General features: G+C 40.8%; 1 protein-coding gene across 2 annotated transcripts in view; it reads right to left on the bottom strand.

Moving 5' to 3' along the window:
- PRKAG2 (protein kinase AMP-activated non-catalytic subunit gamma 2) overlaps positions 1–15,596 on the bottom strand; it is a 236,948-nt gene that overhangs the window by 130,172 nt on the left and 91,180 nt on the right. For both annotated transcript variants that reach the window (XM_015832534.1, XM_015832533.1), the window contains exon 3: positions 12,674–12,956. In XM_015832534.1, coding sequence (XP_015688020.1) covers positions 12,674–12,956 — 283 coding nt within the window. The remainder of the gene's footprint in view (positions 1–12,673; positions 12,957–15,596) is intronic.

Raw genomic sequence — 15,596 nt, 5'->3', positions numbered from 1 at the left:
AGTAAGACACGAGTCGAGTGACAGTCAGCTCTCGGTTTATTGGCAAGGCATAAAGTAAATCCGGACTGGCATCTGGGCCAGGGGAGCCCTCTTTTATGGGATTCCCCTGGCTTGTAATCACACAATTCCATTGGCTGGTAAGACCCCGTTGCTAGTTAGCCAACCAGCAACGGGCATGAAACTGTATGCAGATGGAGAACGGCAATCACCCTTAATGGGTGATCAGGATGCGCATAGGGGATTAAGGGGGGGGAATACAAAAGAACACAACAGAGAGGTTTCCAAGCTGAGCCATGCTGGCTCAGGAATTCTGGGAGTTGAAGTCCACGAGTCATAAAAGAGCCAAGATTGCCTACCCCTGCCCTATATATTCCCAATTCTTAATCAACACATAATGCAACTTCTGTACAGTACTCTGAAAGAATACACTGAACTATTACGTGGTTCATTTTGGCTGGGGAATTCTGGGAGTTGAAGTCCATACACCTTCAAGCTGCCAAAGTTGAGACACTCTGGCCAAGAAGAACATTTATTTTCCATTTTTTTCCATCTGTACTCCAACTGGCCCCAAACGACAGCAACAGAAAACAAGAGGATGGTGGGGAAGAGAAGTGGCAAAGGCAGATATTCCATCCTAATAAAACAGGCATCTGGCGTTTGGGTCAAAATAACTATTTTAGCCCTTTGTATGGTCTAAGTAAGAGAAACACAGAGTTGGAGCTTTCTGCAATGCTTGGATTTCATTCCTCAAATTGACAAGAGAGCAATAGCAAAGGAGATAAAACTCTGCAGTTGGGTCACTCATGGGTGTTGTCCCTTGGGGAAAATATTTAGAGAGTGAGTCATGGAATAACAAGTAGGAACAAGGGCTGAAGATAGTCCACGCCAGCATCCAGCATCTTCTCTGGTCTTTGGGACATGAAACCACAGCATTTGGAGAAAAAACGAAAGGGACTGCAGGTAGCCCTTGACTTGTGACCATTTGTTTAAGAACTGCCCTTTCTATGAAAGCTGCCCAAGATTGAAATCTTCAAATTATATATCGTATAGATCAATGATGGCGAACCTTTTAGAGACTGAGTGCCCCAAAACCGCTTCACCCCTGCCCCGCCCCCTCTCCTGCCCACAGGGCCACCCACCGCCTCCACAGCCCACCACAGCAGATCACCCAGGCCACCCAGCAGAGTCATGGCAGCCATGCCCTCTGTCCGCACGCCACAGCGTCATCTACACGCGATGGGGCGTGAGGGCGGAGTCCTTGGCTGCCATGTCTTTAGCTGCGCCTGGGGTGACTCTCCTCCGGGGGGGCTGCTGGTGAGGAGGGGGCCACTGGGGGTGACAGGGCTGGGGGGACAGCATGCGTGCCCACAGAGAGGGCTCTGGGTGCCGCCTCTGACATGCGTGCCATAGGTTCGCCACCACTGGTATAGGTGGACCTTGGCCAAAACAACACATAGTCCTGTACATCCAACCAAGCACCAAAGCTAGCTAGCTGCAGAGTAGACATAGCAATAGCACTTGAGACTTATATATTGCTTCACAGTGCTTTACAGTCCTCTCTAAGAAGTTTACAGAGTCAGCCTATTGCCCCCAACAATGCGGGCTCTCATTTTACTGACCTTGGAAGGATGGAAGGCTGAGTCAACCTTGAGTCAGTTATGATCAAACTCCTGGCAACGAGCAGAGTCAGCCTGCAATACTGCATTCTAGCCACTGTGCCACCACGGCTCCAGAAACTGAAGACAGAGCCAGGTCTTAACATCCTGCAGTGTCTCTGCATTCACAATCTGCACTGGTTATTTGTGGGATTCTGAGTGCAACTCAAGCTGCTGGTTGTGACCATAAAGCCTACATGGCATAAGGTCAGGTTATTTGTGGGAACCACCTAACTTCCATGGTGTCTGCCCAGCTAGGCAGAGTTGGCACATTCCAGGTCTCTTTAACTAACAATATCATGTCTTAGAACCGTATCTATTGCAATGTCGGCCCTGTAGAATGAGTCCCCCCCCCCACGTGAGATTTGCTGGCTCCCATCCCGATGGGGTTCTGGAGAGCCTTAAAGACCTAGCTGTCCTCCTGCGTCTTGATTATATGTAGTCCCCAACATACGGCCACATTCGTGCTCAGAATTTCCATTGTTAAGCCAGACAGTTGTTAACTGGGTTTTGCGCCATTTTACAACCTTTCTTGCCAGAATTGTTAAGTGAATCACTACAATTGTTGAGTTGGTAACATGGTTGTTAAGTGAATTTGGCTTTCCCGTTGACTTTGCTTGTCAGAAGGTCACAAAAGATGAACATATGGCCCTGGTACAGTGCAACCATCATAAATATATGCCAGTTGCCAAGCATCTGGATTTTGATCATGTGATCATGAGGAAAATAGTCATAAGTGTAAAAAATGGTCATAAGTCTCTGTTTTCAGTGGTGTTGTATCTTTGAATGGTCACTAAACAAATGGGGTAAGTCGATGACTATCTATACAGTGATTGGGCTTCTTGTTAGATATATCTATATCAGACATGTCAAACACAAGGCCCAGGGGCTGGATGCGGCCCGCGAAGTAATAATAATAATAATAAACAGCGAGGGAACAGCCCCCGCTGCCTTTGCCTTGGCCGGCCGGGAGCCAATGTACAATTTTGTGGTGGCCATCTATGCTGAAACGCATTCAGTCTTAGCTCCACAAGGCCATCTAGAAACAGTGAGGAACCAGCCCCTGCCACGTCTGCCCCACCTCCTGGGTGCATGCTGGAGAGGTGTCACCCTTTGTGAGGAATGAAGAAATGGACCATGCCTTGGCACTTGCCCCGGTCCCACCCCCTTCTGCCAGAGACCCTCAGATCTGTCCCACTCCTGCCCAGGCCCCCACAGGCACCCTTGACGCGAATGATGTAGAGCTGGCCATGCCCAACCAGTAGGCCACACCCACTCCATCCATGGCCACACACCCACACACCCTGGCCACACACCCCCGCCCCCCCGAGGACAACCGCAATGCTGATGTGGCCCTCAATGAAATTGAGTTTGACACCCCTGGTCTATATGTTTTGGCAGTATTGGCTGGATGCACCATCTTGCTCTCTATTCCTTTTTATAATTTCCGTTATATTGTTTTACTCTGAGTTGATGCCAAATGCATAAAAACTGATAAACAAACATGAGGAAACCTATCAGATGTCCCTGAGGTCATGTCTCATTTATCTAGCTATACCTTCTGGAAAACTAATTTTTCAGTCAGAGGTGAGATGACGTCTCCTGGAATCAGATCCAGATCCAATTTCAGGTAGTGATGAATGTAAAACTAGCCAGGAGATGGGAGGGAAATTGGGCAGTAAGGAGTAACTAAAGAAGAAGATGAGGAAAATTTAATTGAGGGTGGGGGCACACTGGAAATATTTGCAAGTCTTTGTCTCTTGAGAAAGATTGATAGGTGCTTCAGTTTGAAAGGAAAAAAAAATATACAACTGCAAGCAGATTTCAAGTAGATTATTTTTTCAACCTTAGAACAATGCTCCTTCAGTGATTTAAAATTAATCTGTTCTGGCCAAAACAAATCTTAGGGAGATTATAGGAAAAAGTCCACATGGAAAAATCAGTAGGATTCAGTTTGAATCCTGTTTTCTTCTTTTCTTGTTTCTGAATCACTTGCAAGATGGATGTCTTTTCAGTCAGGTTTAATTCCCAGTGACCTCATGGGCGGCATCATCATCATCATCATCATCACCACCACCACCACGTCACAGTTTAGCCTAATAGAACAGGACCCGATCTAAATATTAAGTGTTCTTCCTTTCTAAGTCTTAGAGATATTATTGCTACTATTACTACAAGACTGGCTACTAATAGTAGGTTTTTAGATCCTCTAGACCAGGGGTCTTCAAACCTGGCTGAGGAATTCTGGGAGTTGAAGTCGACAAGTCATAAAAGGGCCAAGTTTGAAGACCTCTGCTCTAGACCCATGTTTCTTAAAGGGTGGTCTTAAGATCCTCTCAGGGATATACAAAAATCAAAATTATTTGCCAGATATTGAAGATATTTGCAAAAAATGTAAAATTAAGGTCACTTCTCCTTATACTTTATAGGTGGTCCTCATCTTATGAGCACAATTAAACCAAAATTTCCGTTGCTAAGTGAGACAGTTGTTAAGTGAATTTTGCCCCATTTTGCGACCTTTCTTGCCACAATTGTTAAGTGAATCACTTAGGGCCTGTTAAGACCCACGAAGCCGGCCCAAGGATACTTTAATTTTGGCTTTTTGCGATGGGTGAAACCAGTCACTGCAGCTTATTCAACAAACCACAGGTAAAATCACATATAACATAGCACAGTATAGGTAGTCCTTGTTTTAACACCCACAATTGGGACAAGTGACTTGGTCATTAAGATAAGCAGTTGCTAAGTGAAACTGGGCTTGTGCATATGATCTTGAGTTTTTCTTTCCTTTACAGACTACAGACTGTTGTAAATCTACAAAGTTACTTTTTCTTTACTGTCATAACAGAAAATGGTCACTAAACGAAGCAATCACTAAACAAGGACGACCTTTCCCTCAACTTAGCCAATAAGCAAATGCTTCCTACATTTTTTCCCCTTTTATCTCCATAATATTACTCAATTTACCACAAAACTCATTAAATCTTTGTGGCTGGTAAGCCACAAAGAGGGTAACATTATTTTTCAATTGTATTTGTTGTATTTCCTTCAAGTATTTCTTGAGAAAGCTTTCACGCAATGGGTTATTTTAAAATCAACTCTACTCTAGCTCTCTCAACCTAGATAGATTTAGAGAGAAAGAGAGAAAGAGATGGGGAGAGAGGGGAAATCTCAACACACATGCACATACATGGACACATGATAAACATACCAAATAATCCTTCCTCCTATTTTCCCCACTATAACCTTATTAGGTCGGTTGAGCTGAAAGACAGAGTGACAGAGAGACTTGAGAGAGAGTGACTGTCCCTGAACCATCCAGCTAGCTTTCGTGCCTAAGGCCAAACTAGAACTCACAGTCTCCTGGTTTCCAGCCTGGTGGAATAACTACTAAACCAAACTGTTATATAACAGAATCTTGTAAGCCTTAAAAAAGACAGTATCATGATCATGGGGCATTGGATCCCCAATGGAAAAGCAATACTGAAATTCTTAAAGGTAGCTTAAATATCAAATCATCCATCCATCATTCCCTCCCTCCCCACAGTTCTCTTCTCTTCTCTTCTCTCTCTTCTCTTCTCTTCTCTCTTCTCCTCTCCTCTTTCCAAAATATTATCACATGACTCTGGGACACTGCAACTGTCACATTTTTCAGTGCTATTATAATTTCAAATGGTCACTAAATGAAGTGTTGTAAGTCGAGGACTAACTGTATTTTTGAAGACTATCTGGTATATGTCCCACCTTCTCTGACAAGTTTTCTTTACCATCGTAACAGAAAATGATCACTATTGTCCAATCTTTCTTGGACAATTTTCCAGTCTTTTCCATGGTCTTACCCTGGATATTCTAACACATAATTCTATACCTGATCACAAGCTATTGTATTTCAGCATGATTTGGTATTTATCTTTGAATTTTATTAACTATCATTGCCATTGCTAGCATTATAAGAAACTGTCAGGCTTACATTTTAAAGAAATTGAAATATCTGAAGGGATTAAAATCAAATTTGAAAGTACTATTTAAGTTTCAATTCTCCCCTTTCAACTACCTTGTTTCTTTTTGCTGTTGGATAGGTTCATGCTGTTGCCATCATATTTCATTCAATAATGCAGTAACACGTATTACAACTGTGTTAAAAAAGTTATCAATATTTTTAAAAGTGAATTAACTCAGAGGCTCTAGGCCATCTCTCTGCCTACAGATTTCATCAGGAATAAAATTTGGTCTCCATCTCCCTCTCTCAGTGCTATTTTGCTCTTTAAATAATAGTATTTTTAATACTTAATAATCAAATATTATTATATGAAATGCCTGAACGAGCCTAGAAAAACTCCAAAATTAATCTAAACATGTTTAAAATCATACTTTTGTTTCCTTGGTCCCTAGGGAAGAGAAACCTACTATGTCATTTTATCTTAGCCAAATAAAGTGGAAAACGTTAATTTTATTAAATGGGAAAGAACTGGATTTTGTTGGAAGAAATCCAGAGCTTTTAAAAAATGTTTTGATAATAAGCTGAATTTTGCAATCTTTTGATCTTTGCAAATATTCACATACAATGACCATCTAACCCAATGACAGGATTTTTCTTTTTTAAAAATGAAAAATATATTTTAAATCAATCTTGTTGGTTACGTATTCTGGATTTTTTACAGCCCCAGAATGTCCGCAAGGTGCTGGGAAAAGCTGTCTTAAATTGATGAAACAAATTGTTGAAAGCAAATACAACATCGTGGTTTCAAATACAACATCGTGGTTTCACTGTTTCCAAAAGCCAACTGTGGGTAGAGATTTCTCCTATTTATCCATGAGCATCTGGGTAGTAAACAAACGTAGAAATAAACTAATCTTCAATCTTTCCCCATAATAATAATAATAATAATAATAATAATAATAATAATAATAATAATAATAATAATAATAATAATAATAATAATAATAATAATAATAATAATAATAATAATAATAATAATAATAAAGTTGGAAGGGACCTTGGGGGTCATCTAGTCCAACCCCCTGCTCAGGCAGGAAACCCTATACCATTTCGGACAAATGGCAGTCCAGTCTCTTCTTAAAAACTTCCAGTATTGGAGCATTCACCGCTTTTGGAGGCAGGTTGTTCCACTGATTAATTGTTCTAACTGTCAGGAAGTTTCTCCTTAGTTCTAGGTTGCTTCTCTCCTTGATTAGTTTCCATCCGTTGCTTCTTGTTCTGCCTTCCGGCGCCTTGGAAAATAGCTTGACTCCCTCTTCTTTGGGGCAGCCCCTGAGATATTGGAAGACTGCTATCATGTCACCCCTTGTCCTTCTCTTCGTTAAACTAGACATACTCAATTCCAGCAACCGTTCCTTATATGCTTTAGCCTCCAGACCTCTAATCATCTTTATTGCTCTTCTCTGTACTCTTTCTAGAGTCTCAACATCTTTTTTGCATCGTGGTGACCAAAACTGGATGCAGTATTCCACGTGTGGCCTTATCAAGGCATTGTAAAGTGGTATTAATACTTCACGTGATCTTGATTCTATCCCTCTGTTAATGCAGCCCAGCACTGTGTTGACTTTTTTGGCTCCGAGGTCCCTCTCACAGTTACTACTATTGAGCAAGGTACCCCTATACTATACCTGTACATTACATATTAATTCTGCTTAGTGGAATATGGTTTTGTGCTCCTATTAGAGATTAATGTTCATGTTTACAAAGATTCTTGATTAGGGATTTAAGCATCAACTTGAATCAATAAAGGATACTATTTGTATGTCCATGGAGATTCTCAGTCATCCAGGTCATGGTTGTCTCAAAGCTGCTTTTTCAAAAGGCAACTGGACTTTGTTTTTCCTAAGGTGAAACAAAGTCCAGTTGCCTTTTGAAAAAGCACCTTTGGGATAATATTGGTAGCTCAGGGATGAAATGAGGGATCCTTGGTGCTCTCTGAGCTTAGGATTAGCACTAGATGGTGTTTACCTAGTTTGGGTAATGAAACGTCTGCAGTGCTTAGGACTAGCACTGATAAAGTTATCTAGTTTGGGTAATGAAACATTTGCAAGAAAAAAACCAAGCTCAGAAAGCATCTAGGACCTCTGACTTCTGCATCAAATGCCAAAGAAACTGAGTTCTGAATGTCCTCTAGATTAAGTCTGCTATAAGCATAGTAGTTTAAAAGCCTGAATCTGATCAACAGAAAACAGGAACGTGCAAGAAACAGCACCCTCTTAAGGTGTAAATCTGAACAGCAAACCATATTAAACTTTTGTTCGGAAGATATGGAAGAAGTATAGCCACAACTCTTAGCCATCTTGTTTACTATAGTCTATGAAATGTGGTTATATTACTATGCTAGTTGGAAGCTGGAAGTCACCACTAGGAATTAGTGGCTTTGCAAGATTTTAAACCCTAACTTGGCAAGCCCAACCTGAAATTGATCCAAGTATGTCATCTTTCAATGTTAATCTTCCTCCATACAGGAGTATCTCTATCATATACCATATTAACTGAAATACCAAAGAAAGAGCAGGATGATCGGTTATTTTCTTGCAGACATTTCATTACCAAGCTACCACCAGAGGGATCCGTAGCTGGCTGACCGGCCGTACTCAGTGTGTGGTCCTCAATGGAACCGCATCTATATGGAGGGAAGTGTATAGTGGGGTGCCCCAGGGCTCTGTTCTGGGCCCAGGGCTCTTCAACATCTTCATCAACGATTTGGATGAGGGGATAGATGGGGAAATCATCAAATTTGCAGACAACACCAAGCTGGCAGGAATAGCCAACACTCCAGAAGACAGGCTTAGGATACAGGAGGATCTGGACAGACTTGAACACTGGGCGCTATCTAACAAAATGAAATTCAATGGTGAAAAAAGTAAGGTTCTACATTTAGGCAAGAAAAACCTTTACATGTCCATATCATATCCCCCATGGAACGACAATAGTAGTAACTGTGAGAGGGATCTCGGAGTCCTAGTGGACAATCACTTAAATATGAGCCAGCAGTGTGCTGCAGCTGCCAAAAAGGCCAACACAGTGCTGGGCTGCATTAACAGAGGGATAGAATCAAGATCACGTGAAGTATTAATACCACTTTACAATGCTTTGGTAAGGCCACACTTGGAATACTGCATCCAGTTTTGGTCACCACGATGTAAAAAAGATGTTGAGACTCTAGAAAGAGTACAGAGAAGAGCAACAAAGATGATTAGTGGATTGGAGGGTAAAGCATATAAGGAACGGCTGCTGGAATTGGGTATGTGTAGTTTAATGAAAAGAAGGACGAGGGGGGACAAGATAGCAGTGTTCCAATATCTCAGGGGCTGCCACAAAGAAGAGGAAGTCAAGCTATTTTCCAAGGCGCCTGAAGGCAGGACAAGAAGCAATGGATGGAAACTAATCAAGGAGAGAAGCAATCTAGAATTAAGGAGAAACTTCCTGACAGTGAGAACAATTAACCAGTGGAACAACCTGCCTCCAGAAGCAGTGAATGCTCCAACACTGGAAGTTTTTAAGAAGAGACTGGACAGCCATTTGTCTGAAATGGTATAGGGTTTCCTGCCTGAGCAGGGGGTTGGATTAGATGACCCCCAAGGTCCCTTCCAACTTTATTATTATTACTATTATTACTATTATTACTATTATTACTATTATTACTATTATTACTATTATTATTATTATTATTATTACCTAACATCATCAGTGCAGTGCAAAGTTGTAATGATAGCCCCAAGAGATGATGATGATGATGATGATGATAATGATGATAATGATACTAGTACTACTACTAATCCTAATCCTAATCCTAATCCTAATAATAGTAATAATAATAATAATAATAATAATAATAACGGTGCTCCAGTTGTTTTGGGATTGCACCCAAGGCGCCTATTACTATTGGTACTACCCTTGCTTGCCTTTGCCACAGTCTTTCTATTTCTATTTGTAGGTCTTTGAACTGGAGAAAATAACAAAATACAAAGACCTACAAATAGAAATACAAAGACTGTGGCAAAGGCAAGCAAGGGTAGTACCAATAGTAATAGGCGCCTTGGGTGCAATCCCAAAACAACTGGAGCACCACTTGAACACCATTGGCATTGCCAAATTCTCCATTAGTCAATTGCAAAAGGCGGCCTTACTAGGAACTGCTTCCATCCTGCGACGATATCTGTAATACCATCAAACATCCACATCTGCCTATCCCAGGTCCTTGGTAAGGACTCAATAGGTAGACAAAAATGCCAAATCCAGTCTGAACATCTGGGTGACTGTGCGATGATCAACAACAACAACAACAACAATAATAATAATAATAAAGTTGGAAGGGACCTTGGAGGTCATCTAGTCCAACCCCCTGCTCAGGCAGGAAAGAGGATGGTCTCTCTCTCTCTCAATCTTGGGTTGCTATGATCCTCCACGCCCAACTGCTGTTACTATAATGGAGCCAAGTACAATCCAAATAAATTCATATTCCAGAATTTATTCTGCTCTTATTACAATTCTCAGATTTGTCTCCTTAAGTGCCTTGTAGCTGGCATGGTGACTAATCAGAAACTCTATAAATAAACAATATAAAGATACACTGATGGGAACTGTTTTCTAGGATCATTCAAGCTTTCTGGTTCTGATGAGAATTATTCTCTTTTTTGGGAGCTTCCTTCCATTCCAGGTCTACCTGAACATGTAAAATAGTCTTCTGATTAAGTCATATAAACAATTCTTTAAACTGCTTAAGATTCTCCCAATTTGTATCCCTCTGGATATGCACTAGGTGACTAGGGTATTGTAGCCACCCATAGTTGTATAACGTGGCTGGCCCTTTGACTTTCTTCAAATAAACAAACACATTTTTAAGGAATCAGATTCAGAAAAGCTGGTCAGTTCTAACTGATGCTAATTCTCTGGGGTCTAAAGCAAACCAAGATTAGAAGCTCGTATTTAAAGATTAAAGTCTTCCCTAATCCAGCAACCTTTCTCTTTGGATAACCAGGAAAGGAAGCCAACATGCATCAGATTAAAGGCCAACCTAACCCAGCAAAAATTTATCCTGGGATTTTTTTGGAGGTGTAACCCAGAATAGCCAGAAGTGTAGAAATAACACACAAGGCATTTTGAGAACCACCGCTCTTTTCTGCTAACATGTTACACTACAGCTCATTTGATTTGCAAGCCTTGCATAAGGTACGGTAAATCCATCATCTGTTCCTCTGTTTGGCTCTTATCAACAGTAGATTCCAAATGCTTTTAGCTTGGAAATGTCATCTGAATCAATATCAAACTCAAAGTTGGAGGGCAGAGAAGGCAGCAAGTGTTTATAAGGAAGAACACAAACAACAGGAAAAAAATCCCCTTTGATATGCATACTAGCCAATGCTGGGTTCTTTGACACTCACATCAGTGCGGTTTTGGAGTCAGCACTGGGCCGCTGAAGACAATGTGTCCTACAGCAGATGCATGGTTCCCTAAATACTGGTAGTCCTTGACTTATAACCATTAATTTAGCAACCATTCGAAGTTACAGTGACACTGAAAAAATTGACTTATGAATGGTCCCCACACTTACATCCATTGCGGCAATCTCACATGATCAAAATTCAGGCTGCAACTCTAGGGTCATCTAACCCGTATTTGCAAGCTGGTGTCATGGTTCCGACAATGAACTTCTTCAAAAGAACTTTGAGGCATTGTTTATCTTAAAGAATCTTTTATTCAAGAAACAAAGTATCAGCACTATATAGTCAAAACCAGAAACTAAATTCCCCTCCCCTGGATACAAAGTAACAAAGCGCAATTCCCTTCTCCAATAAACAGTCATAAATCACATTCCCCAATTAGCTTGAAGCTCGGGCTTTCTTCCCAGCTCTCCAGCCCACCAAAACTCTATCAACTCTGGGCCCAATGACCTTGGGTTCCTATAGCTGAGTTATTATTGTTATGACTAGCTGGACTCTCATCCCTATTCCCCCTCCCAGCAGCAACTAATTCTAAAAGCAATAGAGAAAATGGCTGCATTTCCATCTGTTGTCAAAGCAAGAACATCCAATGTTAGCAGTGTTGACAGCTGGCTTCTGACAAGCCAGGTCAATGGGGGAAGGCAGATTCGCTTAACTACAATGCAATTCACTTAAGGACTGCTCCAATTTGCTTAACTGTGGCAAAAAATGTAAAATTGGACGTGACTCACTTAACAACCGCTTTGCTTAGCTTAGAAATTCTGGTCTTCATGATGGTCATAAGCTGAGAACTAACTGCACTGCTACCTAAAGGCAAGATATGCTAAGTCTGACCCAGAAGTAGCATGCAGCCCTTATAATTAGTAGTCGTTATAAACTTTGGGGAAACATTGCTTAATTCATACCACAACCATTAAAGTCAGACCACTGGACACTAGTCAAGGATTCCAAAGGCCAGAAAGCTCCCAAATTCAATATCAGCCAAGCTGTTGTATGTACTTGTTGATAAAAAAGCAAGATGTAGCAGAAGAACAGGCAGAGTTGGGGGGGTGGAGTTAAATGTGTCATCAGCTTAGAATCGTTATGTCCCCACAAAGATCCAAGGCCAACCCCACTTTAATTCCACTGACCCTTATTTAGTACTGAACTTTAGTTGACTAGATCCGTGTGAAAAGGCTTGAGCAATAAATCTACTGAACCACAATTTAATTTATGATCCTGTGTGCCTTTGTACAGAAAGGAGGAGAAGGAGGGAGGGAGGAAGGAAGGAAGGAATAGAAATTGAGGAGCAAAGTTCCAAGATTGTTTGCAGGAGTCAGCACAGTTTCTTGCATAGGTTGTCCCCAATCGCAGCAGAGTGATACTGGTCCATCTCGACCATTTCAGTTGAACACAGGCACAAAATGTACATTTCTACTGATGACAAGAGCAGGATCCCACCCACTAAATCAAGAGGCTCAAATTCAGAATACAAGCTATTGCACGTCTCCTCCAATATCTACCTTATTGTCATACTGCAGGTGAAGGAACCCGAACAAAGCTCTTGTGAATAAACATGACTGATGCCTTACTTTTTCTTGATCTGGAGAAGAACTTGATTCCTCCGGGGGAGGTGGAAGGGTTAGAGCCAGAGGAGGAAGAGTCTTTTGAAGACGACCTGAAAATGCCACTAAAGCTCATGCGTCGAGGGGAGCGAGGAGGTGATTCCTGGTACGGGAAGGGGAACACTGTTTTGGGTGAGCCTGGACTATGTTTAGACTTGACGGGAGCAGAAGATGGACTGGAAGGTCGGTTCTGGAACCCCTTTGAGAAGATTCCTTTCGAGGGGCTCCCTGAATTGTAGCTGTCGTCCGTCTACAAAGGGAAAAAAAGTGTTGAGTTGAAATATTGGGAATTCATGGAATTGCAGAATATAGAATATAGGGCTGGAAGGGACCTTGTAGTTTTTTTAGTCCAATCTCCTGCTCAAGGCAGGAGACCTTATACTATCCCTGTCAAAAGGTTGTTCAGTCTATTTTTGAAAACTCTGGGAGCCAAACAGTTCTATTGATCATTGTTCTCACTATCTGATAATTTCTCCTTCCTTCTAGGTTGGCTCTCTCCTTAACAAGCTTCCACCCATTACTTCTTGTCCTGGTGCTTGTCTGGTGCTTTGGAGAATCACCTCAAATGTTGGAAGACAGTTATCATGTCCCCACCTCCTGCCCAATACTTCCCTTCATTAGACTAATCCAAGGGTAGGCAACCTTGGCTCTTTTATGACTCGTGGATTTCAACTCCAGAATTCCTGAGCCAGCATGGCTCAGCTTGGAAATTCTCCCTTTCCCCTCAGCATGGCTGGCTCAGGAATTCTGGGAGTTGAAGTCCACGAGACATAAAAGAGCCAAGGTTGCCTACCCCTGGGCTAGACATATCTACTTCCTTCAACCATTTGTTATACAATTTAGCTTGTAGACTCTTTATTATATTTGTTGCTCTACTCTGCACACTTTCTAGGGTCACAATTAACAAAATTAAAAATCAAATATCACTTGATTCTATTTCAGCTTCCAAGTGCAAGGCTTTATTATTTATGTACAAAATCTACCACCTTTTAATTATTGTATGTTGCACTTTTTAAACAATATTATTTGTCTGTGCAAGAATTCAGTCCTCAACAACTACTGTTCCCAATTCCTCAACAACTACTGTTCCCAAGGGATATAACAAAAGTTACAGAGACACTGGGATCAAGAAGGTAAAGTGAGATTTGGAAAACGTAAGGCCACAATGTGCAATTTTTTTTCTATAAAAGGCAATCTACCAATGGAAAATATTAAATCAAGTCAGGAGCCAAAAATAAAGCAAAAATCAAAGGGATCTTGCCTCTCTTTGCTACCACCACCTTCAGCTTTAGCTTTTTCTTATTCTCTCTTTCTTTTCTCCAGACTACCATCCACATGAACAAGAAAACCTGATTCCCTAGGTTTTGTTAAGTCCTCTTTCCATAATATATGATTCACTGTAAACATGTATTTATTTATTTATGTATGCATGCATGTATGTATGTTTCTATATATGTGTGTATGTGTGTACACATACATACACATATACATAAATATACCTAGGGAACACAGTATATTCCAGTATAAATATATATATATACACACACACAATATTGTGGTAGATTATCATTTCCCAACATGGATGTCCATAAACTTTGCTGAAGTCCACATATCTGGAGGACAGTATTCTAGGTTTGTACTTCACTTGTCTTCCAGGACCGGAAAGCACACACACACACACCTCACCCTACTTCAATTTTCTTCTTAGCAGCAAACCTCTGAAATATTTTGGGCTTACACAGTACCTACCCTCAGCCAATCCAATAAACTTCCTTGTCTAGAGATGGATTTAAATCTGTGTCTCCTTGGTCCTAATGCAACATCTTAACTGTTATTCTGACTAATCAGTAGTCATTTCATCCTCCTTCTCTTTAAGCATGTTGGGTCTTTTCAATCTCTGTGTCCTGACCTTCAAAGATGATGAATCATATTTCCAAAACAGCTGTAGCTCTGCTGATGAGGGATATATAATCTAGTCAGAGATTGTCTGTAACTTGTAATAGTTTCTCATCCATTTAGCAATATCAAAAAGAGGCCAATCTGATGGAAAGTGGTTTAGATAGTTAGATGCCTATCGTGGTTTAGATGTTTAATGTTATTTTAATCTTGTTCGCCACCCAGAATTACTGTTATGAGATGAGCATATATAAGCAGATATAAATAATTTAAATAAAACAGACAAATTTAAGACCTCAAAAATAAGTCTCAGTACTAGCGCAACATAGAATTTAATCCCTGAGGATCAAAACAAGAAATGCAAGTGGTTGGTGCGCTACACAAAAACAATAAAAAAAATGGAAAGATTGTGGAAGTTAAAAAAAATCCACCTTCTAAGATTTCCCAGGTAGAGTGTATTTTGCTTCTTGTACAGTATTTAGGAGAGAAAAATTCCACACAACATGTGCCTTCCAAGTTTTCTGAAAGAAAATCTGAGGACAGTCAAAAATTAAAATTTGAGATCTAAGACAGAGCTTGATTTGGTTTTTTTTGCATATTGAAGAGTAGCTGAATTGGTGGGACTAAAAGTTTGGAAACCTGCCCGTCTGGTTGAGTTTCCAAGGCTTTGAAAAAAGCCTGGAGCACCATTACCCCAAAATTTGTCATCTAGGATGAATTGAGGGCATCAAGCATATTTCTCTACAGGACATGCAGCAAGAGTAATTTTTGAATGAGAAATTATTTATTTATTTATTATTTATTTATTTAATTTAATTTATATCCCGCCCTTCTCCCAACGGGACTCAGGGCGGCTCACAACATATTTAAAACAAAGGCATATATACAATCCCCCCCTGTAAAACCGAATTAAACCAAATTTTAAAGTTGTGTTATTTCGAATTCCTTAAAATGAACCCAGTATAAAATCCTCCCTAGGCCAGGTCCGCTTGCT

The sequence above is a fragment of the Protobothrops mucrosquamatus genome, unplaced genomic scaffold, assembly GCF_001527695.2.
Source record: "Protobothrops mucrosquamatus isolate PMUCROS unplaced genomic scaffold, P.Mucros_1.0 scaffold5, whole genome shotgun sequence".
Classification (NCBI taxonomy): Eukaryota; Metazoa; Chordata; class Lepidosauria; order Squamata; family Viperidae; genus Protobothrops; species Protobothrops mucrosquamatus.
The sequence above is the reverse complement of the archived record's forward strand: the minus strand, read 5'-3'. Positions and strand labels throughout refer to the sequence as shown.